The sequence below is a fragment of the Mauremys reevesii genome, linkage group 19 (genome assembly GCF_016161935.1).
Source record: "Mauremys reevesii isolate NIE-2019 linkage group 19, ASM1616193v1, whole genome shotgun sequence".
Lineage (NCBI taxonomy): Eukaryota > Metazoa > Chordata > Testudines > Geoemydidae > Mauremys > Mauremys reevesii.
In genome coordinates this window covers 25,044,229-25,067,469 of record NC_052641.1, presented here as the reverse complement: position 1 = coordinate 25,067,469, position 23,241 = coordinate 25,044,229, and the positions used below count along the sequence as shown (strand labels likewise).

Below are 23,241 nucleotides of genomic sequence, written 5' to 3'. Positions count from 1 at the left end.
TCTAAGCTATGAGACCCCGCCAGTGTATTTTATCATTACTTCCTGCAAACTGCCAGGCACAATTTTTATCTGGGCAAGCAAAATATTTCAGAAAAACCACTGCTGTCTGATTACTGTGCGTCTATGAATTGGGGGGGCTTTGAAATAAAGCAGGTTGATTAGGGGCTTCGTACTTTCTGAACAGTGGGGTTTTTTTAACTTTACAGTTCCATAGCAATACTGTGCAATCTAAACACTACACAGTGGTGATGCTGAAAGTGAGCAGTGCTGATTTTCTAAAATCTGAACGTGTCAGTTAACATTCTGTCTAGGCACAGTGACTGGTAGATAAAATGGTCTTTCCTAATGCATGTTTCATGTTGTATTATTCCTACTGTCTGTCTGTTTTACACTAACATTCAACGTCAGTTAAACTGATGATTCCTCTGCCACATCAATACCAGACTGGCTGAAGAAAAAAACCACACTAAGTTTATTAACTATTGAAATGGCTGGAGTCAGTGCTGATCCAATGGAGTGTATATATGAGAGTGCAGCAAACAATTTACTCAGATAAAAGTGTTAAAGAACCCACTGTCCCCAACACTTAAACACCAACACATGGAAAACGTCAACATGTTGGGAAATTAGAATTCCTCTCAAAGATTCTTTACACAGTTGAGAATGATGCTCCCAATAAATGACATCACAAATTAGCCCTACAGTGAAACTCAGAGACTTAACTAGGTTTGTTCTGTTAACTAAACCCGGGACAAAGTGGGTGAGGTAATATCTTCTATCAGACCAACTTGCATTGGTGAGAGAGGCAAGCTTTCGAACTCAAAAGTTTGTTTCTCTCCTCAACAGATGTTGGTCCAACAAAAGATATTACCTCACTCACCTTGTGCCTCTAATATCCTGAGACCAACATGGCTACAACACTGCACCCAACTAAACCAGTGTCATTCGTGTCAAAATAACGTGGCTATGGTTACACTAGAGAGCTTACAGCAAGGCCGGGGGCTGGAGGTTGGTGGATCCTTTGGTTTTCAAGTCAAGATCCATGATCAGCTGCCTATTATTAATTATTATTATTTATTTGTATGACAGCAGCTCGGAGTCTAAGTTACCCAAGTGAGTCTAGAGCACAACCAACCAAGACTGGCTGGATATAGTTGCCCGCTGTTCACTGGAGAGGCACACCAGACAGCTGCTGCCTGCACACTGTGAACAAAGTCTGACTATCCATGTTGGAAGATGTGATTCCAGGGCAGACACACACACAGCTACTGAAAACCCTGGGTGAGTGCTAAAGAACTGTAGTAGGACAGAGAAGGGTGAGGAAGTGAGTCCCCCAGGGAAAACGGGGATGATGCTCTGGACCAGGAGAGTGCTCAGGCTTGTGGGATTCAATTTTTACACTTGCTTTCCTTATGTTGTCAGTGTAGGAAAGTCACCTGCATTGCTAGCACGGGCTGCCCCATTGCGTGTGTGCTAGATGCTAGTGCAAGAGCAGGGATGAAACAAACTTTCCTGGGATTTTTTTTTTCATTTTGTTGATTGCAAATCTTTCAGAGAGCTGCTTTCCCCAGGAACAAACAGCTGATTAAGAGAACAAACACACAGCAAAGATCCCATCAGTGTAGCTTGGCTACAGACTCACCTGGACTTGCTGAAAAACCTGCTTGAATTATCCTGGCTCCCCAAACTGAATCAGTTTAGGAACAAGAATGTGTCAAGCAAATTGTTCAGTCACTCGGCAAATGGACTTACATTTTCTTTCGAAAACGATCTTGTGAAGCACAGGTATCTTGTGACCTTGGATTTAAATAAGCCATCTTTCCAGAGGTCAGCATCCAAGCCATCTGCTGTTTGTGCAACCTGGAAAGATGAGACAGAGGGAGAAACGGGACATCTGAGCCAAGATACAGTTAATGTATGTGCAGTACATCTTCCTCTTACCTATTCTCATTAAAGCTGGCCCGAATTCTCTCAGCATCTCATTAGTTCATTTCACAAGGTAAAGTGGAGGGATAAAAAAAGCCCCAACTTCTAAGAATATTGTCTCGAGGGAGCCAGTTGATTAAAGAATCCCTGACAAAACCTATTCTAATAAGGAAACGGCAGCTTTGGAAAGTCAGCACATTACGACACTCGGTACCATTCCAGCACAAGGGGCACAGCATCTGCAAACACGGAAAGAGGGCTACATTTCAGGGATGCAGGAAATTGCCCTCCAAAAGGTGCCCCAGCTCCAGTAGTTGGGCAGGAGCCTGCCTGAATGGTACGCTCACACGCCCAGCAAGCGGGGCCGGGTGGAACCAGTGAACAGTTGTGCAAATGTTTTTCACCAAGTTCAAAAAGCACCTTATGCCCAGAACATCAGTTCCAAGGAGCACTGCAAGTTGTGGTAGTTCACAAAGGTGACAGTCACCTTTCTCCAACAGAAAGACTCACTGCAATAGTATCAGAATCGCTGCGCTTGGTTCACACACTCAGAAGAGTTAACCAGAGACTTAGCTGTGCCTGTCTGAGAGTGAAATTCCCCCTTTCCCTTCAAAGTCTCTTCACTCCAGCTGCAGAGATAGCTGTGTATGCGGAAGTGGCACCAGTGTCCCTAGAGCTAATGCACTGGGTATGTCTCCTGTCTCCTCTGAGCAGCTCAGAGGAGTTCTCAGCACCCCCCTAATCCAGGGTCTACTCCATGTTCCCAGGCCTCTTAGGGCAGGAACTGTTGTAATGCAGCAGGCCAGACTTCACTGACTCACAATACAGAACCCAGGGTGTAAATCAGCACAGGATTCGACCTGTCCTATCCAATCTCAATGCATCTGAACGCAGAATCTCTGAAAAAATTAAAGTTTCCAATAGTGAAAGACACAAATATCTTCACAGTTTAATTTCTGTTCACAGCAGAAGCCCCACCTCTTACTACGTAAGAGAAGAGCCCAGGATTTCTCTGCAACCAGGCACGGAGAGCCACCTCTTCAGAGAACATTTTTTTGGACCATCCTTAGGAGGGTTCAGGAGAAAGACAGAGAAGCAATAATTCAGATCCTGAGAGGACTATCAGTGACAGGCCTGGTAACAGACAGAGGTGCCATTGGAACAGCCCTGATCTGTACTGGAGAGCACTGTATCAAAGCCACTGTGTTGAACTTGGGTGTCCCTAATCAGTTGACTGCCACAAGCTGGGACTGGACAACAGGGGATGGATCATTTGACAAATTGCCCTGTTCTGTTCATTCCCTCTGATGCATGTGGCATTGGCCACTGTCGGCAGACAGGATACTGGGCTAGATGGACCATTGGTCTGACCCAGTCTGGCCGTTCTTATGTCCTTATGAACTTCAGATGGATACGGCCAGTTGTGTCCTGCAAGCAGAATAGGGATCAGTCCACATAAATGGCTCATTCTAATGTGTGAGGCGTTTGCTAGGCATGATAGAGCTTGGGGATATTGATGCAGGTGAGCAACATAACAGGCTGAATGCACCTAGGGGCTTTAAGACAAATGGAAAAGTTGCCACTTCCCAGAATGCAGAATTCCTGTGATGCTTGAGGCAGCGTCTGACTGACACTGTTCCATTCGTTCTATACTTTAGATCAACCCTTTCTAAGCCACTGAGTATCACATCGGTTTTTTCTTATTCTTAAAAAATCCACACAATACAATATACCAACCCTGCCATCTGCAGGTCATTTCGTTGCGATGTTGCTGGTCAGAGTTAAGACTCCTCGTGCCTGGACAAAGCAGTGAACATTCAGCAGTGTCAGGACAGCAGCCAAATAAGCAGCTATTGCAGAATAATTCTGGAAGTTGTATTTCACAGAACCTTTGATGAAAGTTAACCACACAACTGATATGACACTGAAAGCTAAGCACTGCTTCCTGGCTCAGCGTGAACCGTGCTAAGAATTCAGGGCCAACTTTCCCCTGCCTCCTCTCTATGTGAAGGAATAACCTCACTGGAATATTTATTTATTCCAGGTGACAGGTAAGCAGTCATCTCCTGGACTATTCCACAGAAACAGGGTACCTCCCAAGGGTCACCTGCCATGACTTTGAGGCTGTCGGGTGTGGCCTGTTGCACTCCACATCTGCTCCCTGCGTAACAAACACGTCTCTCTGAAAAACGCTGCAGGGCCTTCGTAGCAGCCCTGAGAGGACATGGGAGGTGTGTGGTCTGAGCATAAGAACATAAGAAAGGCCGTACCGGGTCAGACCAAAGGTCCATCTAGCCCAGTATCTGTCTACCGACAGTGGCCAATGCCAGGTGCCCCAGAGGGAGTGAACCTAACAGGCAATGATCAAGTGATCTCTCTCCTGCCATCCATCTCCATCCTCTGATGAACAGAGGCTAGGGACACCATTCTTACCCATCCTGGCTAATACCATTTATGGACTTAGCCACCATGAATTTATCCAGTCCCCTTTTAAAAATTGTTATACTCCTAGCCTTCACAACCTCCTCAGGTAAGGAGTTCCACAAGTTGACTGTGCGCTGCGTGAAGAAGAACTTCCTTTTATTTGTTTTAAACCTGCTGCCTATTAATTTCATTTGGTGACCCCTAGTTCTTGTATTATGGGAATAAGTAAATAACTTTTCCTTATCCACTGTCTCAATATCACTCATGATTTTATATACCTCTATCATATCCCCCCTTAGTCTTCTCTTTTCCAAGCTGAAGAGTCCTAGCCTCTTTAATCTTTCCTCGTATGGGACCCTCTCTAAACCACTAATCATTTTAGTTGCCCTTTTCTGAACCTTTTCTAGTGCTAGAATATCTTTTTTGAGGTGAGGAGACCACATCTGTACACAGTATTCGAGATGTGGGCGTACCATGGATTTATATAAGGGCAATAATATATTCTCAGTCTTATTCTCTATCCCCTTTTTAATGATTCCTAACATCCTGTTTACTTTTTTGACCGCCTCTGCACACTGCGTGGACATCTTCAGAGAACTATCCACGATGACGCCAAGATCTTTTTCCTGACTCGTTGTAGCTAAATTAGCCCCCATCATGTTGTATGTATAGTTGGGGTTATTTTTTTCCAATGTGCATTACTTTACATTTATCCACATTAAATTTCATTTGCTATTTTGTTGCCCAATCACTTAGTTTTGTGAGATCTTTTTGAAGTTCTTCACAATCTGCTTTGGTCTTAACTATCTTGAGTAGTTTAGTATCATCTGCAAACTTTGCCACCTCACTGTTTACCTCTTTCTCCAGATCATTTATGAATAAATTGAATAGGATTGGTCCGAGGACTGACCCTTGGGGAACACCACTAGTTACCCCTCTCCATTCTGAGAATTTACCATTAATTCCTACCCTTTGTTCCCTGTCCTTTAACCAGTTCTCAATCCATGAAAGGACCTTCCCTTTTATCCCATGACAGCTTAATTTACGTAACAGCCTTTGGTGAGGGACCTTGTCAAAGGCTTTCTGGAAATCTAAGTACACTATGTCCACCGGATCCCCCTTGTCCACATGTTTGTTGACCCCTTCAAAGAACTCTAATAGATTAGTAAGACATGATTTCCCTTTACAGAAACCATGTTGACTATTGCTCAAGAGTTTATGTTTTTCTATGTGTCTGACAATTTTATTCTTTACTATTGTTTCAACTAATTTGCCCGGTACCGACGTTAGACTTACCGGTCTGTAATTGCCGGGATCACCCCTAGAGCCCTTTTTAAATATTGGCGTTACATTAGCTAACTTCCAGTCATTGGGTACCGAAGCCGATTTAAAGGACAGGTTACAAACCTTAGTTAATAGTTCCGCAACTTCACATTTGAGTTCTTTCAGAACTCTTGGGTGAATGCCATCTGGTCAACTTGTTAATGTTGAGTTTATCAATTAATTCCAAAACCTCCTCTAGTGACACTTCAATCTGTGACAGTTCCTCAGATTTGTCACCTACAAAAGCCAGCTCAGGTTTGGGAATCTCCCTAACATCCTCAGCCGTGAAGACTGAAGCAAAGAATCCATTTAGTTTCTCCGCAATGACTTTATCATCTTTAAGCGCTCCTTTTGTATTTTCATCATCAAGGGGCCCCACTGGTTGTTTAGCAGGCTTCCTGCTTCTGATGTACTTAAAAAACATTTTGTTATTACCTTTGGAGTTTTTGGCTAGCCGTTCTTCAAACTCCTCTTTGGCTTTTCTTATTACACTCTTGCACTTAAGTTGGCAGTGTTTGTGCTCCTTTCTATTTGCCTCACTAGGATTTGACTTCCACTTTTTAAAGGAAGTCTTTTTATCTCTCACTGCTTCTTTTACGTGGTTGTTAAGCCACGGTGGCTCTTTTTTAGTTCTTTTACTGTTTTTCTTAATTTGGGGTATACATTGAAGTTGGGCCTCTATTATGGTGTCTTTAAAAAGGGCCCATGCAACTTGCAGGGATTTCACTTTAGTCACTGTACCTTGTAACTTTTGTCTAACTAACCCCCTCATTTTTGTATAGTTCCCCCTTTTGAAATTAAATGCCACAGTGTTGGGCAGTTGAGGTGTTCTTCCCATCATAGGGATGTTGAATGCTATTGTATTATGGTCACTATTTCCAAGCGGTCCTGCTATAGTTACCTCTTGGACCAGCTCCTGCGCTCCACTCAGGATTAAATCTAGAGTTGCCTCTCCCCTTGTGGGTTCCCGTACCAGCTGCTCCATGAAGCAGTCATTTAAAGTATCGAGAAATTTTATCTCTGCATTTCGTCCTGAAGTGAAATGTTCCCAGTCAATGTGGGGATAATTGAAATCCCCCACTATTATTGGGTTCTTAATTTTGATAGCCTCTCTAATTTCCCTTAGCATTTCATCATCACTATTACTGTCCTGGTCAGGTGGTCGATAATAGATCCCTAATGTTATATTTTTACTAGTGCATGTAATTTCTATCCATAGAGATTCTATGGAACCTGTGGATTTGCTTAAGATTTTTACTTCATTTGAATCTACACTTTCTTTCACATATAGTGCCACTCTCCCACCACATGACCTGTTCTGTCCTTCCGATATATTTTGTACCCCGGAATGATTGTGTCCCATTGATTGCTCTCAGTCCCCCAGGTTTCTGTGATGCCTATTATATCAATATCCTCCTTGATCACAAGGCACTCTAGTTCACCCATCTTATTATTTAGACTTCTGGCATTTGTGTACAAGCACTTTAAAAACTTGTCCCTGTTTATTAGCCTGCCTTTTTCTGATGTGCCAGATTCTTTTTTATGTGACTGTTTATCATCTGATCCGGCCCTTACATTATACTTTTCAGTCCTCTGCTCCTGACTATAACCTGGAGATTCTCTATCATCAGACTCTCCCCTAAGAGAAGTCTGTGTCCGATCCACAAGCTCCTCTGCAGCAGTCGGCTTTCCCCCATCTCCTAGTTTAAAAACTGCTCTACAGCCTTTTTAATGTTTAGTGCCAGCAGTCTGGTTCCACTTTGGTTTAGGTGGAGCCCATCTCTCCTGTATAGGCTCCTCCCATCCCAGAAGTTTCCCCAGTTCCTAATGAACGTGAACCCCTCCTCTCTACACCATCGTCTCATCCACGCATTGAGACTCTGAAGCTCTGCGGGCCTACCTGGCCCTGCGCGTGGAACTGGGAGCATTTCTGAAAATGCCACCATAGAGGTCCTGGATTTCAGTCTCTTCCCTAGCAGCCTAAATTTGGCTTCCAGCCCAATGGTTTGATAGGACAAGCTCACATGGAGATGGAAGGGGTCAATTCCTAGCATTGTGGTCCAGTGGGCTCCTGTCAAGCTAAGTTTGTGACTTCTGACCTACTGCCGCATGCCTCTCTCCAGGCAACTGGTGTATCTTGTGTCTTTCTTTAAAACCAGGCTATCAGCTGCAGAACTTGCTTAGCTCCTGTGCACATGCTCTTTCCTGGAGGCCCCAATGCATATTCATTGTCACTTTCTCTATGCAAGCAGCAGCACCCCAGGATCACAGCGGCACTAAGGTCTGATCTACACTGAAAAATTAAATCCACACCCCTGGCTGATGTAGCAAGCTGACATAACCACCAGTGCAGACACAGTTACGTCCCTGGAAGAGGGATTCCACTGACACAGCTTTGTTCAGTGAGCAGGTATCCCTTCACCAGCCGACAAATGTTGTCAGTGTAGACGCATCTACACTATGGGGCTATGCTGACGTTGCTATGGTGGTATAGTCCCCAGGGTGCAGACATCCCCTAACTGAACTTGGCTGCAGGTGCCAGAGTCCGTCATGCCACAGATCTCAGGAGATCTTGGCCACCGGTCATGGTGTGTCTCAGACCTAGGCAGCTACCAACCTGCCCACCACTTGGGGCAGGAGAAGGGAGAGCAGGAGACCAGAAAAGAAGTGGAGCAGAGAGCGAGAGGCAGAGGCCCTTATGGTGGCCTGATTCTGCAGAAGCTGTTGAGACAGGAGATGTGGAAGGTTTGAAAGGGAACAGGAAAGAAGGCAGGATTTCCCTCCTGCGGCCTTGGGAAGCAATGAGCAGGACAGAACAAAACAAAAAAGAAAAGGCAAAGGAATGAATGCAAAGACCAAGAAAATGTAAGACGTCCTCCCATTCCCCCATGGAAAATGCCCTCCAGGATCAAACCCCAAAGCCTCCTCTTAAATCACGGCTGGTCCCAGCAATAATTTGCTTCATCCAACAACCATCCCTGAAGTTAAACTCTGCACTTGGAGAGAGAATTTTTAGTCTCTTTTGCTATTTTGAATTCACAAGAATTAAAGCGAAGTCATTTTCCTGAGCTGTCAGACTCTGCAGTTGTAGGAGGACTCACGACAAGCAGGTGGCTAGAGTTTCCTTCCACAGACCCACAGGGAAAAGGGAGCTCCTGGGGGAATCCTGTTCTTTTAAAATGCATGAGATTGAAAGAGAGAGCATGCCTGAGGGAAAGCCAAACGACAGAGCCAGAATCAACAGCTGCACATTTCTCTGTCCAGGCAGGACTTCCCAGTGAGGACAGCCGGGCAGGGGCCATCGCATGTGCAACCACCATGGAGTGATTTCAGAGCAAAGGACAGACAGGGGAATCATTTGCTGCTTGTTCTATGTCACCTATTTAGCACAAGTCTAGACAAGGCCTCTATTTTTAGTAGTTCTCATTTTGGAGGAGGAAGAGGAATTTGTTGTGGTTGATTTTAATTGAATTTTTAGGCATAACATTTAGCTTGTTTGGGGACTTCATTCCCAGGCCTTTAAAAATTACCTATGAGCTGCACAGACAATGTTAAAATCTGTTAACATCTGGGTCCCTGGGGGGCAGCAAATACACCAAGGATCTTTGGTGCAGGCCGATTTTAACAGCTTTTAAGTCTCCCTCAACAGTAGATCCAAAGAGGGAAAATTAGTTTGTTTCTTCCTCTCAGCTGTCTAAAGGAGTTTAGAGAGTTAATGCTGCTGTAAGTCTATAACATGAAGGAATGTCTGTAACACATTCGCGTCTTACGCAGATAAGGAAAGTAATCAAAAGGGGTCAGGAAACTAAATTCCAAGGAAAAGAATCTGTCCAAATCAATGGCAGAAAGGAATGTATTGCAGTCACTGGCTGCGCACTGCTCAGCTTGAGATACATGCGATAGCCGAGACGGAAAATGGCCTTTCAGGGTTCTGCATTCAGGAACAAACTTGGGAGCTGAAGTTTATGAAGTTGCCCCATCTGGCCATGTCTCTCTGAGACCCCCATCAGCTGAGCAGGAGCAGCTCCAGTGAAAGGCAGTTCTCAAAACACACACATTAAACCTCCCAGCATCTTCCCAGGAAATCCCATTTATTCTCCCCCCACCCTGCACTCAGCACTCCTCCCTGCACGCCCCAGCCCATGCTGAGTCACGAGGGAGCATCCCACATGTCTGGTGAAAAAGGGGGGAAGCACTAAAAGGAGAGGACCCCAGCGCTGTTTTTTCTGGTCAATGTGCCCCACACCCTGCCCTGAGTCACACTCACATGACAGACACCCCCTCCTGGGGGGTCCCAGAGCTGGGGCTTCAGCCCGGGCCCTAGTGTCTACACCCGTTTTCAGCCCCACGGCCCGAGCCTCGCAAGATGAGTTAGCTGAGCTGGGCCAGCCAGGATGTTTAATTGCACTGTAGACCTACCCGAACATGTCTCTCTGCCGCACATGGCAACGCTCGGCGCGCACATGAGAAACACAGGGCGTCCTAGAGCCCAGCACGGCACCCGCAGCAGGGCAAGGAGAGTGATCTGCTGTAGGCGACGGGTGGAGATTTTGTGCATTTGGGAGCAGCTCACCTCGGACAGGGTGCTTAAAACCAGCTGCAGGCCAAGACCCAGGGTATGTGCCAGGAGGGTCTTGTTCACTCCTGTCCAAGGGGAGCACCTGAGCTCCCAGATCACTGCCTCAGTTCCCTTGCACAAGCCAGGCCTAGTCACCCCGCCACCCTCACCTTCCCCCCTCTCTCCACTCTCCCTTAGCACCCACAAACCCACTCACCAACACTGGGAAGCTCATTCCAAAGCAGAGCAGGGGCAGGCCCATTCCCCCAGCGCACATGTTTGCTAGTGGGGTGGCCGTGTCGTCACCTGGCAAGAGGAGGGGGCAGACTCCTGTGGGATCTATTCCTGGCTCGGCCACTTACCAGGAGCCTGATCCAAGGCCCATTGAAGTCGATGGAAAAGCTCCCACAGGTTTCCTGGAGCGTTGTGTGGCCTTGAACAGAGACTTCACTGATTTGGGCTATGATCGGTCTCATGCTCACCGCAGTCCCAGGGCGTGTGGGAAGCTTAATTAGGGCTGGGCTAGACAATTAGGTCAGTGAGAAATCCACCCCCCTGAGCGGGTAGTTAAGCCAACCTAAGTCCCCACGGAGACAATGCTAGCGCCAGTGACAGGAGGATTCTGCCATCCACCTAGCTACCACCTCTCGGAGAGGGATTACCAGCAGAGAGCCCTTCCCTTCGGCGTAGGCAGCGTTTACACCAGGGGTAGACAACCTATGGCATGCATGCCGAAGGTGGCACGCGAGCTGATTTTCAGTGGCACTCACACTGCCCGGGTCCTGGCAACCGGACCGGGGGGGAAGGGTGGGCTCTGCATTTTAATTTAATTTTAAATGAAGCTTCTTAAACATTTTAAAACCCTTATTTACTTTACATATAACAATGGTTTAGTTATGTATTATAGACTTATAGAAAGAGACCTTCTAAAAACATTAAAATGTATGACTGGCACGCGAAATCATACATTAGAGTGAATAAATGAAGACTCGGCACAGCACTTTTGAAAGGTGCCGACCCCTGGTCTATGCTGACATGCTGCAGCTGCACAGCTAGGCTGCTGCAGCGTTTTACGTGTGGACAAGCCCTTGGTTACTGCGATTTGCAGATCCCCAGATCCAGGCACTGTGCCCAGCAAGAGGCAGCTGGGGTTAACATGCCATTGACTGAAATGCTGAGCGGAAACGCCCAAGCACTATCACCAGCAATTAATCTCTAATGCTGCAGCACCAGATTAGCCTTTAAGAGCCTCTTTCAAGCCCGAAGAATGTGAGCCTGCGTTCACTTGTCAGGAAACCCGAGGCGGAAAGAAACAGACTAATGTAAACAGGAAACTTCATACATCATCTGCAGGGCTCCGTCCTCATGGACCTTCCGGCACTGCACTGGGATCAGAGAAGCCCAAGCCAGCGCTGCCTTGCAATGGGAACTGCCTCTTCCACGGGAGCACCAAGTGGATGTTTGCCCTGCCACAGGGCGAAGGGAGGAGCCTGCTCCCTGCAGGAAGGACACCGAGCCGTAGTCTCCAAGCACAAACTCAAACAAGTTACAAGGAAAAGCGTACGATGGAAGAGACTGTTTGGCCCCACTCCACCCCCTCCACCTCCCCACGGCTATCCTCGCTCCAGGTGATCTTTAATTCTGATATCCTGGGAGCTCTGGAAGGTGGTGCAGATAACTCACTCACCTGCCATCGGGATGGGCACACAAGGGCTCCTGCTGGGCGGGCTGAAAGGGTATTTGCCTCTGGTTCAGAAAGGGGATGCTGTCACAGAGCGGGAGCATGACACATTATGCACCACGCAGCAGAAGTTGCAAAACCCTGCTTAGCCCACCCATCGGATCAGCCAGACACTGAGGGCGATGCCACTCAAGGCCCTGGTGAGGGGCTGCAAGCAAAGAAATACAGACCAAATATTCCCCAAGACCTCCCGGGCCCCTCTGCTGCAGAGGGGCTCTGTCTCCTTGCATTTTACCCTTTAGTCTGCTCATCAGTTACATCTGCTGTTTCAAGCCATTGGTGCCCAGTTACTGTACTTTGGTGTAAATTACATTGGAACTGGAGGAGAAGCTCATACGGCTGGATTCACTTGGCTCTGGGAAAACAACTTTGCCCTGAGCCCTTTCCTTCCCTTTTACATTGTATTTGCCCCAACCCAGTGCTTTAAAAGGAGTGAGTGGGGCTAGGCACTTAACTGGCCACTGCTGGGGGCTGATGATTGGTTGGCATGCTGCACTGTGGAAAGAGCAGGAGGAGGGGAACAGACGGACGATTGGTCTGCCTTGACGAGGTAGCTACGTTTGCAATTTACAGCTATACACGTTTAATGTTAGAATCTTTCACTGGTTGGGTCACTGGCCTTAGGAAAAATTCTTGTTCTGGTTCCAAAGCAATTTGACCAATCGACCTAAGGGCTAAGCAGCTGCTAAGCACTCACATCTGTCTATCCATGCAGATACGTCTATGGCCTCAACACTACAGTAGCCGAGTACCTCTCCCAGCTGCCCAGCTTCCTACCAGAGTCCAGTTTGCAGGGTCGCATTCTGCTGGCTAAGTTCTCCCTGCAGTTTCAGCTGGATGTAGAATTCTTTGCTTTCCAGCCTGAAGTGTTGCAACGTGCTGAGGTGTGATGTTAAACAGCTGATACAGGATTCATTTATACGTAGATATAATCTGTGCCGTGCTTTGGAACCCTTCAAGATGGGTGTTACTAGGATTACTACATTTGCATGCCATACTGGCCAGCTGTTTCTGGAAAGCCCTCCCACAGGTAATTACAGAAGTCTTGTGCTTCGCATGACATGCCAGTAGCGGGGAGGAGATGCACTAACATGACTGCACACGGAAAGTATTGCTAAAATACTTCCAAAGCCAAGACCTGGAGGAGGGTGGCTGGTAAAAAAATGAACCCCAGAACATGTTCTTCAAGGTGAGCACACAAACAGCTGGCCCGTTCTCTGGAGGAGACACTGCTCTCTGCAAAGCAAAGGACAAACTAACAATATTGCCAAGGCATTATCAGCTCTACTTACTACGTCGTAACCTGTAGGTGCCCGGTTCCGAGATGCAACCACCCCAACGCCTGTGATAGGATCCATTGGCACGTCTGGCAAGGCATCTGAAAGGTCTCGGACTTCAGGCATTATGGACTGTGCCTGAAACAGGGAGTCAGAGTTAGAGAGCTACACTGCAGACAGCCCCTTAGAGAGAAAACCTAGCACACACATGCAGAGCACCGTGTGTGTGCTGGCGCAGCCCACCACTATGGCCACACACACCTTCCGCATTTTAAAGCGCTCAAGCTTTCAAGCATTTTTAAAAAGGCATTTGCTTTTGATAAGAACTTACATTTGCGCCCTCTCTGATAGGTCAGGAATTCAGGCCAACAGCCTCTTCTGAGATTAACTTGATTGTTTCCAGAATGTTTAGCCTGGGCTGGTCCCCATCGAGTGCCCGGAAGAAAACCTGAGCCCATCACCCAATGAAAGGCAAACTGACCCCTGTGATTCAACCAGGCCCAGGTGGTCCTGCCGCTCCTGGAGGGAAGGAAGCTACTTTGAATGGCTCTGTTCTAAGGCTCCCCCTTGCAGCTCAGTATCAGACAAGCTGAGGATTGCACTGTGAGCCTGCCTCCCTTCTGGCACCTGGTTCATCACGTACCTGGCACTGTACAGCAGCTGGGACAGCGAATGACATGCCTGTCCCACACAGCTGAGACAGCAGGGAGGCACAAACAGGCCCAGGCTGTGCGATGGGCCAGGCCTGGAGACTTTTGCACGCACAGCGTAGCTGGGTTTGGAGTGACTTTGAGGGGAGGGGGTGGAGTGTGCCAAGCATCGCGGGGGAGTGGGCCCGAGAGCCTGAGGGTGCAGTCAGGGGAGACGCGTGCGCCGGACAGGTCCCAGGAGTAGGTGGGAGGGCTGAGACAGAATTCTAGCCGGGGTGGAGGAGAAGGAGAGGGAGCAGAGTCCAGGCAAGCCTGGGGGAACGGAGCCATTGCCTGAGCATGTGGCGTCCTGCCAAGAAAGCCAATTCAGGCATGTCCTCTCTTGCTTCCAGGTAAGAATGCGCCAGGAAACCACCCCGACGCCAAGAGATGAAAAGGCAGCACTGAGTGTAAAAGAGCGTCGCTGCTGGGAAGCCAGACAAGCTGTGCAAAAAGCTACCTTATTCAGTGGCTTTTTCACAGCAATTAAACCCCAACCTCTTCAGGGCTGGTTACTTATTGCTTCTAAACCAGGCAGAGGTGAGTGCTGGTGTGTACACTTCATACTGCCGAGTTGAGCAAACATCATGCTGCAGGCAATAAAAGGTGACTCTGGTGTCCTACATAACAGTGCTACATGTAGAGTCAGCATATCTGTAGTACCCCCACCCGGCAAAACCCCAAGAGTCAGCGTCCGCCTATGATGTCAATGAAGCAATTGGTGTCAGGAAGAGTTCTGCTTCATCGCCTGGACCAATTTCTTGAAAATGCAAAGAAACGGAGATGCAGCTTCCTTCATTTTCTAGACAACTCAAGCTTCTAGCAATCTGGAGATAGGAATTTGCATTTTGAATCCTGGCGTTTTCCCCTTCTATTTTGCATACAGACTCCTCAGCTTCACACAGTCAGCTCAGGAGAATGAAGGCAGCCCTTAGAATAGAGAGACTGCAGCCCACCCACAGCCGCCAACTTCCAGCAAACATGGTTCTCATGTTTAGTTATATACAACAACCAACCCAAAACCCAATGCTGTTGCTTGCAGTTCAAAACACTGCAACCTACCAACTTCCCAAAATGCTTTGCAATTAACAATTCATAACGGAAGGCATAAACCGTGCAGTGCTGACACCGCATGGTGTGAATTAAAATACAGAATATGTAATCTGCATAGAGATGTGTAGATATGTTTACTGATAAACACATTTCCAAGTTGCTCGTAATAGCTTAGTGACCTACTGATGCCCATCAATTTCTTTTGATATGTAACAAATATTGATGTTAACGGCTCTTAGGTGAATCCACACTGTCCTTAAAAGAAATAATGATATTCCCTAGGTCATGACGGAAAAGATAGCCCCTCAGCAGATTTCAGAATGGTGACTGCTATCTAAGCAAAGGGGCAGGGTGGCTATTCCACTCAAGTGTTTCCATATCACCAGCTACTGCTGCATTCAAACGCGACAACAAAGGCTGGTACCGACGTGGCAGTGCTGACTGGCAGTAGGCGAACACAGGCTGAGCCCTCAGGTCTCGTGCCAGGACTTGACATGCTAGAATGCTGGGATGAAAAAGTCTTTGCTTCCTTCCATTTGTGGCAAACATCATCCCAACTCCCTCCTAAGCAGCTACCCCGAATGGGATCGGACATCACTACAGGCACTCCTCTCCTGAAAGGCTCAGAATGGAGCTGACAATACCTTGCCTTTGAAAACACCCACAAACCAGCAAAGCCACACATTTTCATAAGTGACTGGTGATATGGGGAGGCCTCATTTCCAGTGAGCGCTGAACAATCACCCTTTGAAATGGGCACCCATCCCTTTGGGGCGACTCACATTGGATGTCCAAAAATCACTAGCAGCCTTTGAAAATTTTGCCCCAAGCCATTTCCTCTAGGCAGCTAACAAACCAACTGCTTGTTTGTGCATGTGATTTGCCTGAAGCAGCTTCTCCTCCTCAGCCTCTCTAACAAGCCAACCCAGGAGTCACTCTGCTGCAAACTATGCCACAGCCCCATCCCGCCTCCTAAGACCCGCTGGCCCCGAGGAGGGGAGCTGGCATGCAATCCTGTGCTACAGAGCTGGGGAAAGCCTGCCCGGTCACACTGCACAGGGACAGCACGAGCAATTTAAGCACAGATGGACTTTCCCAAAATGGACAGTTTTGCATAAAAACTTCATTTCTTTTGAAACTTTCTCGCTTTTCAATGAAAAAAACAGAACCTTTCTGTGAACCTTTCTGAAAATGTTTGCTAGTGTCCAGCCAGCGCTACTCCAGAACGAAAGAGTTCAGCCACATCACCACTGCATCCCCTCGCCTCCCCGCAAGCTGGCACAACATTTAGCTTGAGATTTTAAATGCACAGAAGTCAGGAGATGCAGAATGCAGTTTGTCATCAGAATCCTCCACACCAGTGAGTTACGCTGGCTCATTTCACTCAGCCCTCGTCTCAGTGCCCCTTTTAGAGCAGGGCACGGAAGGGTCACCACTTCCCTCCATCCCAGACGGCTCTTCCTTCCTTTCTATGTCTAGCGGAGTTCCTCAGCATTGTCTAACTGGCTCACACAGAAATGTAGCTCAAGCCGCCTGCAGCTCTTTAACCTCAAGAATTACAGGGAGATGCTGGCCCCGGACGCTGTTTATCCCTGCAACTGCAGTTTTGGGTTCCCACGGAACTAAGGGCTTAGTGAGAAGCAGCTGCACGGACGGAAGACTGCTGTAGTCTATGAGAGTTAGTGAAGATCATTAACAGAATTTTTTTTAAATTGAAAATAAGCCCCTCGTGAGCTGTGAGCATCTAAGGAGAAGCAAACTTCCCATGCAATTCCAGAATTACCGGGGCTCCTTGTAACCATGGTTTCTGGTGGAGCTGAACTTTTCTGGTGTGCCTCATGAACAACCTGTGTAGTCTCCCTAGTCTTCACTCTCAGTCATTGGCTGAAAATACTTCTTGCTTTACTGCACCCAGGATCAAAAATACACTTCTTCTCATTAGTAGCCCTCAAGTCTCCCCACATCGAGTTATTTTGCTATGGACATTGCCAGCAGCTGTTGGACCTGAGGAGATCACGGTTTCAGAGAAAACATGAAGTTCCAGCTTCCTGCACATGTAAAGGAGGGATCACTTCCTCAAAGGCACATGTAGCGCTGCTGTGTGGTTTCGGTATTGCAGGATGCTTGCCAGGCATGAGGCTCAGCAGCGGGAGCAGAGTAAAGGAGGGTACAGAGAGCTCAGTATGTAGGCGAACGGCTGCAGTCCCACAGCCCAAACCTGACTAGCCAAAGCTATTAAGCCCCTGCGCTGTGTAGCTGGTCTTGGAATCCAACAATTCCCAAATGGGATTGGATGTCATGGGATCCAGGCACCAACTCTCCCAATGTCATTCTGCTGAGAACCTGGCCTGCGGCTCCACGCCTCATTGGGAAGGGACAGTTTAAGCATCTGCCTTTGCTGGCCGGCCACAGGAGCCGGGTCCCCAGCAGAGGAAAAAACATTGTGGCAGCTGAGCAGCAGAGAACAGGACTTTGAGCTCACTCACTCTTGGGACAGCACAGGCTGGGTGCTCTGTGGAGCCCCCTTGATAACTCCAGAAATGGCCTTCACGGGCTTCGTGAAAGTCCCATCCAACGCCCTCTGCCTGGGAGCACGCTGGCTCAATGGCAAGGCTGCTGCTTATCTGACTGCTCGGACTGGCCCCATCAGAGAATCCAAGTGTCTCCCAAGAGAAAAATAACAACAGCATCAAAGGCCCCTGTCCCTCCTCTACCACCAGAGCACCGGGGAACGGTGCACGGCTCAGAGGACTCCGCAGGGGAAATAATTCTGGGGAACCATCCAGATGCCTGGGAGAACTTTGCATAGTGGGAAAGATGCCCAGGGATTCTAAACACCAGTATTTCTCTGGCCTTGTCTCCACTGTGACGTTGGCAGTGCTGCAGCCGCACTGGTATGGACCATGCTGCACTGAACAGAGACTTGCCAGAGCATCCGTTTGAGTTTTCCTTCAAGACCTGTCACCCTAGAAGTTAGCAGCCCGTTGTCTGACTCAAGTGCCAGCCCAGGGGGCTGTCTGCAACCCTTAGAACAAGTCTCAGATCCTGGAGGGAGCCACATACACAAGCAGGAGCTTCTGGACGTACCCTGGGGCGTAGCTCAATACAAATGCACTTCTCATTCCATTAAGGCTGACACGAATCCGCCCTCAATCTAGGGGGGAAAAGGTGCTTTTGTCAATGAGGTGCCGTGTAGCAAAAGCACAAAGCTGTTTTGTGGGTGTCTGACTCACAGCATGGCGGGCGGGGGGCAGGAAACTACATCAATCCTTACTTTGTCACCGCTCAGACAAAGCCCTTTTGTACTGGTAACAGCAGAGGTTAAGAGCTAAAGAAACAGGCCTTTCTCCTTTGAGATGGCAGGAGCTGGATGCTGCCGGGCTGAGTCACAGATGTGACAGTCTCCAAGGGCGAGAGAGACGTGCGCACGCACCCAAAGGAAGGCCAGAGCTTGGCTCTTATTTCTGGCTGAGCAGCACAGCGTGGCCAGCACGACACATTCCATCCTAGCCCAGTTCCTCCGTAATACAGCCAGTGAGGACACGGCACTGTAACCTGGCAAACAGGCTCCAGGTTATCGGCGGGAAGCATACCCAGACCGGGCTAGACCTGTGCATAACAATACGGGCCCGATGGAGCAGGACTGCACAGACTCGGGCCCTGGCTCCTCGAGCCAACAGGGACTAGACGTGCATTTGGTCACAAACAGGGCTCCATTGTGCAAGGTGCTGTAGAACCAGAGGGATGTGTTGGCTTCACATGAGGCTGAGGGGATCACCTCGGGGAAGGCAGTGACCTTAGAGCTTCCCGTGCCTTTGTGCGGTCTTTCACAGCACCCACCAGGCCACCATGGGCTGCCAATCAGTGTGCGTTAAACTCCCAGCATTCCCTCTATCGCAAGCCTCCTGAAGACCCAGCTGCTCTGGGAAGCATTCCAGCTCTGCAGCCCTCACCCCATCGAGGGCTTGGGCTGCGCCCTCAGAGGGCTAGTGCTCTGGGGTGGGGTTTGGCTATCACACACTGCGCCATGGACATACGTACGACGCCTAGCGCCACTCTTACAGCTCTGCTGCCAAACCCCGGCTCACACGGAGCGGGAGCCTTTCCCTTGCCCAGGGGCCCAGCACGTGCACTCTGATCAGTCCTGCACTTTGCTACCAGGGCCGCGTCGCTACAGCGCCATGTCACAGAAGCACTAGGATTATTCAGCCAGCTCTGCTGGGCTGCAGGTTGCCTATTTAGGGCAATTTCTCATCTTGGGGATGGTCCTGGGATGCACCTGCAGTGGGTATGGAGGATGTCCACTGGGAATGCAGATAAATATTTTTGTGAACTTTACACAGGTCACAGAAGAGACCCTGGCTGGGCAAACACAATTGGTTATACTTCATTCCTCCCTGGAGGACGTGAATTAAGTTTGCTTGCTTTACCATCATGTGTCTGAACTCATTGTGATTTTTTCCTTAACAATAAAAGAATGGATTAAATGAAGATGGAGGATTACGCAAACATTTCTATTAGACGGCTTGTTATCACAGCGAGCTTCTCTTTAAACAATGCAAGGCTGACCTGTAGTCCTGGCTAGACGCACTGCAGCTGAGAACTGCATTTTATAATCCCATTTGCTACCCTCAGTGTTCGTATAATTCTGTATGGAAAGGCCCCGCTCCATCCTGAGCAGGGTCGCTTTGGGAACAGATCAAATCAATTAAGAGATCGTTTTCCCATTAGCGGGAAGCATTCTCTCTTTAGGTCAGTCCAAATGCCCTGTGCACATCCAGTCCGTGTTGGCTGAGAGACAGAAGATGCCGAGCTCTAGGAGGATAGATTCAAATCGCTGCTCGTTAGGGGAGAGGGAATTTGCCTGCCAAAGAGCTCACTCACCATCTCTTGCACTCCAGTAGCACCCGCACTCTAGGCTGCCCACATGCACAGGGGGACTGGTCCCTGCCTGGAAACCTTAAAATCTATATCGACAAGCAACAGGCCAAGGCGGGGAGAACACACGTTTGATAGACATTGTTCATAGTGCTGATTTTATTAGTATGTCAGTCCAGAACCACCACCCCAACTGGCCTTCAAGCTGACTATTATTTGCTGGCCAGTCTCTTGTCGGCATCACAGCAGAGAGGGGCCTGGAGGAGGGATCTGGAGGTGGAGAGGATATTCCACATGCAAAGGAGAGCGTGGAGGGAGGCACGTAGATGGCTGGGGAGAAGTAGACAAGTTCTTCCCTGAGATCTCCACATCACTATTTGCATCAGCAGCTCACCCTGAGCAGGGTCACACATCGTTATAATTAAGCCAACTCTTCATTTTCCTTGTGGTAACCGCGGCACAGAGGAGTCAGGCTCCCACACTGCGGAGCAGACGCAGCACGGGTGAACGCCTGCATTCACCTAGGAAATGCAAGCACTGCCATCCTGATCCATCACTATAATAAGGAGCCCCAGCTGCTTCTTGCTGGTTGGTTAGTGGGAGCTCTCTCCCCACAGGGTTCAACACATCAGAGTCAGCCTGACCATCCCGTCACTTGAAACATTCTCTTACCACTGCCCTGTGGAGAGTTCTCCAGTAATCCTGAGGGGCAGCTGATGGGGAGAACATGACCGCAGTGACCCAGACAGTACACCACGTTCTGAGAGCTCCTCAAAGCTACAGGGGGTGGAAGAGGAAGAGCCTGATCCTTTAGGAGAGACTCACAATAACCTCTGAATACCTGATCGTTCCCCCACGCTACCCTTTGTCACTGCTAGAGGACGCTAACCAGTGTCTCAACTCCATCCTACTGCAGACAGCTCGCCTGGCAGTGCTCTATAGGGGCCATGCAGCAGAGATCAACCTTCCATACCGCAAACCCGCCAAGGGTCAAGATGTCTGAGACTTTACCTGTGGACAAGACATTAATCAGCTGGGCCGGACTTCCTGCCGCACCGGGCTCTGAGCCAATAGACTGCTGGCCTTTGAAAAGAAAACGGACCCAGCGGCGCACAGCCTGATCCTGGTGTAGACCATTCTAGAGAGATCTTCAGCCTTAAGAGTGGCCAACACAGCAGTGAAGAGAGGGAGGCAGGGGGCCAACAGCAGAAGGTTTATCAGGACAGATTATTTCAAAAGGATGAATATCAAACAAGCATTCAGTGGCAAAGGTCACCCAAACTGAAATAGGATCCCCAGTCGGAGGATCTTTTGACCCCTTTCTACAAACACTCACACAATATTTAGGGGTTTTTAGCTCTGGGCCCAGCTTTGGAGAGAACACTGCTGATCACCTGGGCTGAGGAGCACACAGTCAGGGAGACACTGATTCTATTCATGGGACCTGTGGACTTTAACTGAGAGCCTTTATTTGCCTACACAAATATTCCTCATTTGGAAGAAGCAGAGTGCTCTCAGGTAACAAGCTCTAGTGGCTTAGATCCCTTCAAAAGAGTCTTCTGAGTTTCTGGGAAAACCCAGGATCCTTGAGGGGGTTGCTAACAGTGCTCATTATTGAAACAAGTTACATTGTCCAACTAGATCAAAGCTGAGTCTAGTTCTTTTTATAGTAGCTTCTCCCATAAGACTTCATTTTACAGCCTTTGCTAACTTCCCTTAGGTCACAGATCAACAGATATACAGAGCTCCCCTTCTGACTGGTATCCTAATCCCCGGTGTTTATATCTTTATAAACACACTCTTTCCCTTTCTCCTTCCCTACCTTTCTCTCCCACCTTATTTTCATAGTATGTCATCTTCATTTGTATTGGTTTACTCTACACGTATATTTATAATAGCTTTATTGTCCATTTCCAGTATTTCATTAGTATGCCCTGATCACAGGCACAGGAACACTAGAGCACAGGACAAACATACTTGCATACTCTAAGGGTGAATTTTTGTTAGTTTAAAGAATGGAACACTAAGGTAAACTAGAAAACAAAGTTTTACAAATTCAAAAACAAATAACTTAAAGAACAAATTGTGTGAGAGTGGAGCAGATCCGATAATCTACTTGGTGGATACACAACATGTCACGAGAAACCAGCACAGCCCTAAAGCTAAATGGCAGGGAGAACAATTTTCTTATCATTTCCTCCTTCAACCACATGCGCCACACTTTTGACACTAACTTGTTACCACAAAGGCAGAATGACATTCAGCAAAGATTAAACTGAAAAATTAAAACCTGTTAGTAACTTCCTGTACCAAAGGAGAAATAAAGCTACAAAGTCTATGGCGAGAGACATTACTGCAGTCTTAATTCAAATACCATTGGAAGATTGTTTGCAAGTTCATTCTAAAAAGCTGTAGCTATTGATAGCACTCTTACATTTATATACCAACTCTCAGCACAAAGTGGATTGCAAGCACTACAAACTGATACACATACATGATCCCTTCGCCCACCACCAAAACGCAGCCACATCTGGGGTGTGAAGTACCAGCTGCTTAATAGCTCACAGCCAGTTTTACCACAGGGGAGAATTTTAGGCAGACAATTCGATTTTGGCCAGGATACTGGGTTCCAACGCCATGGAAGCTTTGATGGTCACAGGCAGCCACATCTTCGGTTTCAACCGTCATCCATGAAGCAAGCTATCGTTTTGCATTAGGTCCTCGCTACACTTGAGCTAAGGAAGGGCCCCACTTTCAGTGCAGCTGCCACCTGCTCAGCACAGTTACAGTCTGCAGCACCAATGGAAACTTGGGCTGGTCTAACCAGAAACAGGAACTGAAATAACTAAATTAGCCGTAACTTAAACCTGTAGTTATGTCAGTGCAAGTCCCTTTGTGGACACTTGTTTTGGATTACCAGTGCCCTATTTCAATTTCTCTTAAATCATTAAAAAAAAATCGACAAAGGAAATTGAAATAGGACACTCAGTCCAAATAAAGTGTCCACACAGGGATGATTTGCACTGAAATAACCTAAGGTTTGAATTCCAACCGACCTAGTTCCATCTGAGTCATTTCGGTTCCAGGGTCATTAGACAAGCGCCTTCGAGTCACGGGAAGTGAGCTAAAGCCTTAGATTTGGTGTTGGAGACAGCTGTGCATAATGGACAAGAACTGACGCATTATGGTCAGTGCCATGACCCCATCAACTACATCAGATTAAGCTTTAACTATCCTATTGTACCCAGAGGAAAGTAGATGGGTAAGGCCCAGTCTTGGCTAGGATTTAAGGATGCATCGTTAGATGATGTTAGTGTGTTAGATTGAGTGAGCTAACATTCCAGTCAAGACAAGGCCAAACTTTAGCACAGT

The 23,241-nt window shown here is 47.9% G+C and overlaps 1 protein-coding gene across 7 annotated transcripts in view; it reads right to left on the bottom strand.

Moving 5' to 3' along the window:
* The window catches only part of MVB12B (multivesicular body subunit 12B), a 104,028-nt gene that overhangs the window by 76,076 nt on the left and 4,711 nt on the right, over window positions 1–23,241 (bottom strand). For 6 of the 7 annotated variants that reach the window (XM_039506207.1, XM_039506206.1, XM_039506203.1 and 3 more), the window contains exons 2-3: window positions 13,265–13,387; window positions 1,753–1,860 (exon numbers count right to left, since the gene is read on the bottom strand). In XM_039506207.1, coding sequence (XP_039362141.1) covers window positions 1,753–1,860; window positions 13,265–13,375 — 219 coding nt within the window. In that variant the 5' untranslated portion in view covers window positions 13,376–13,387. Of the gene's footprint in view, window positions 1–1,752; window positions 1,861–13,264; window positions 13,388–13,580; window positions 14,928–23,241 lie in introns of those variants that run through there. The other variant, XM_039506204.1, reaches the window with a different exon arrangement.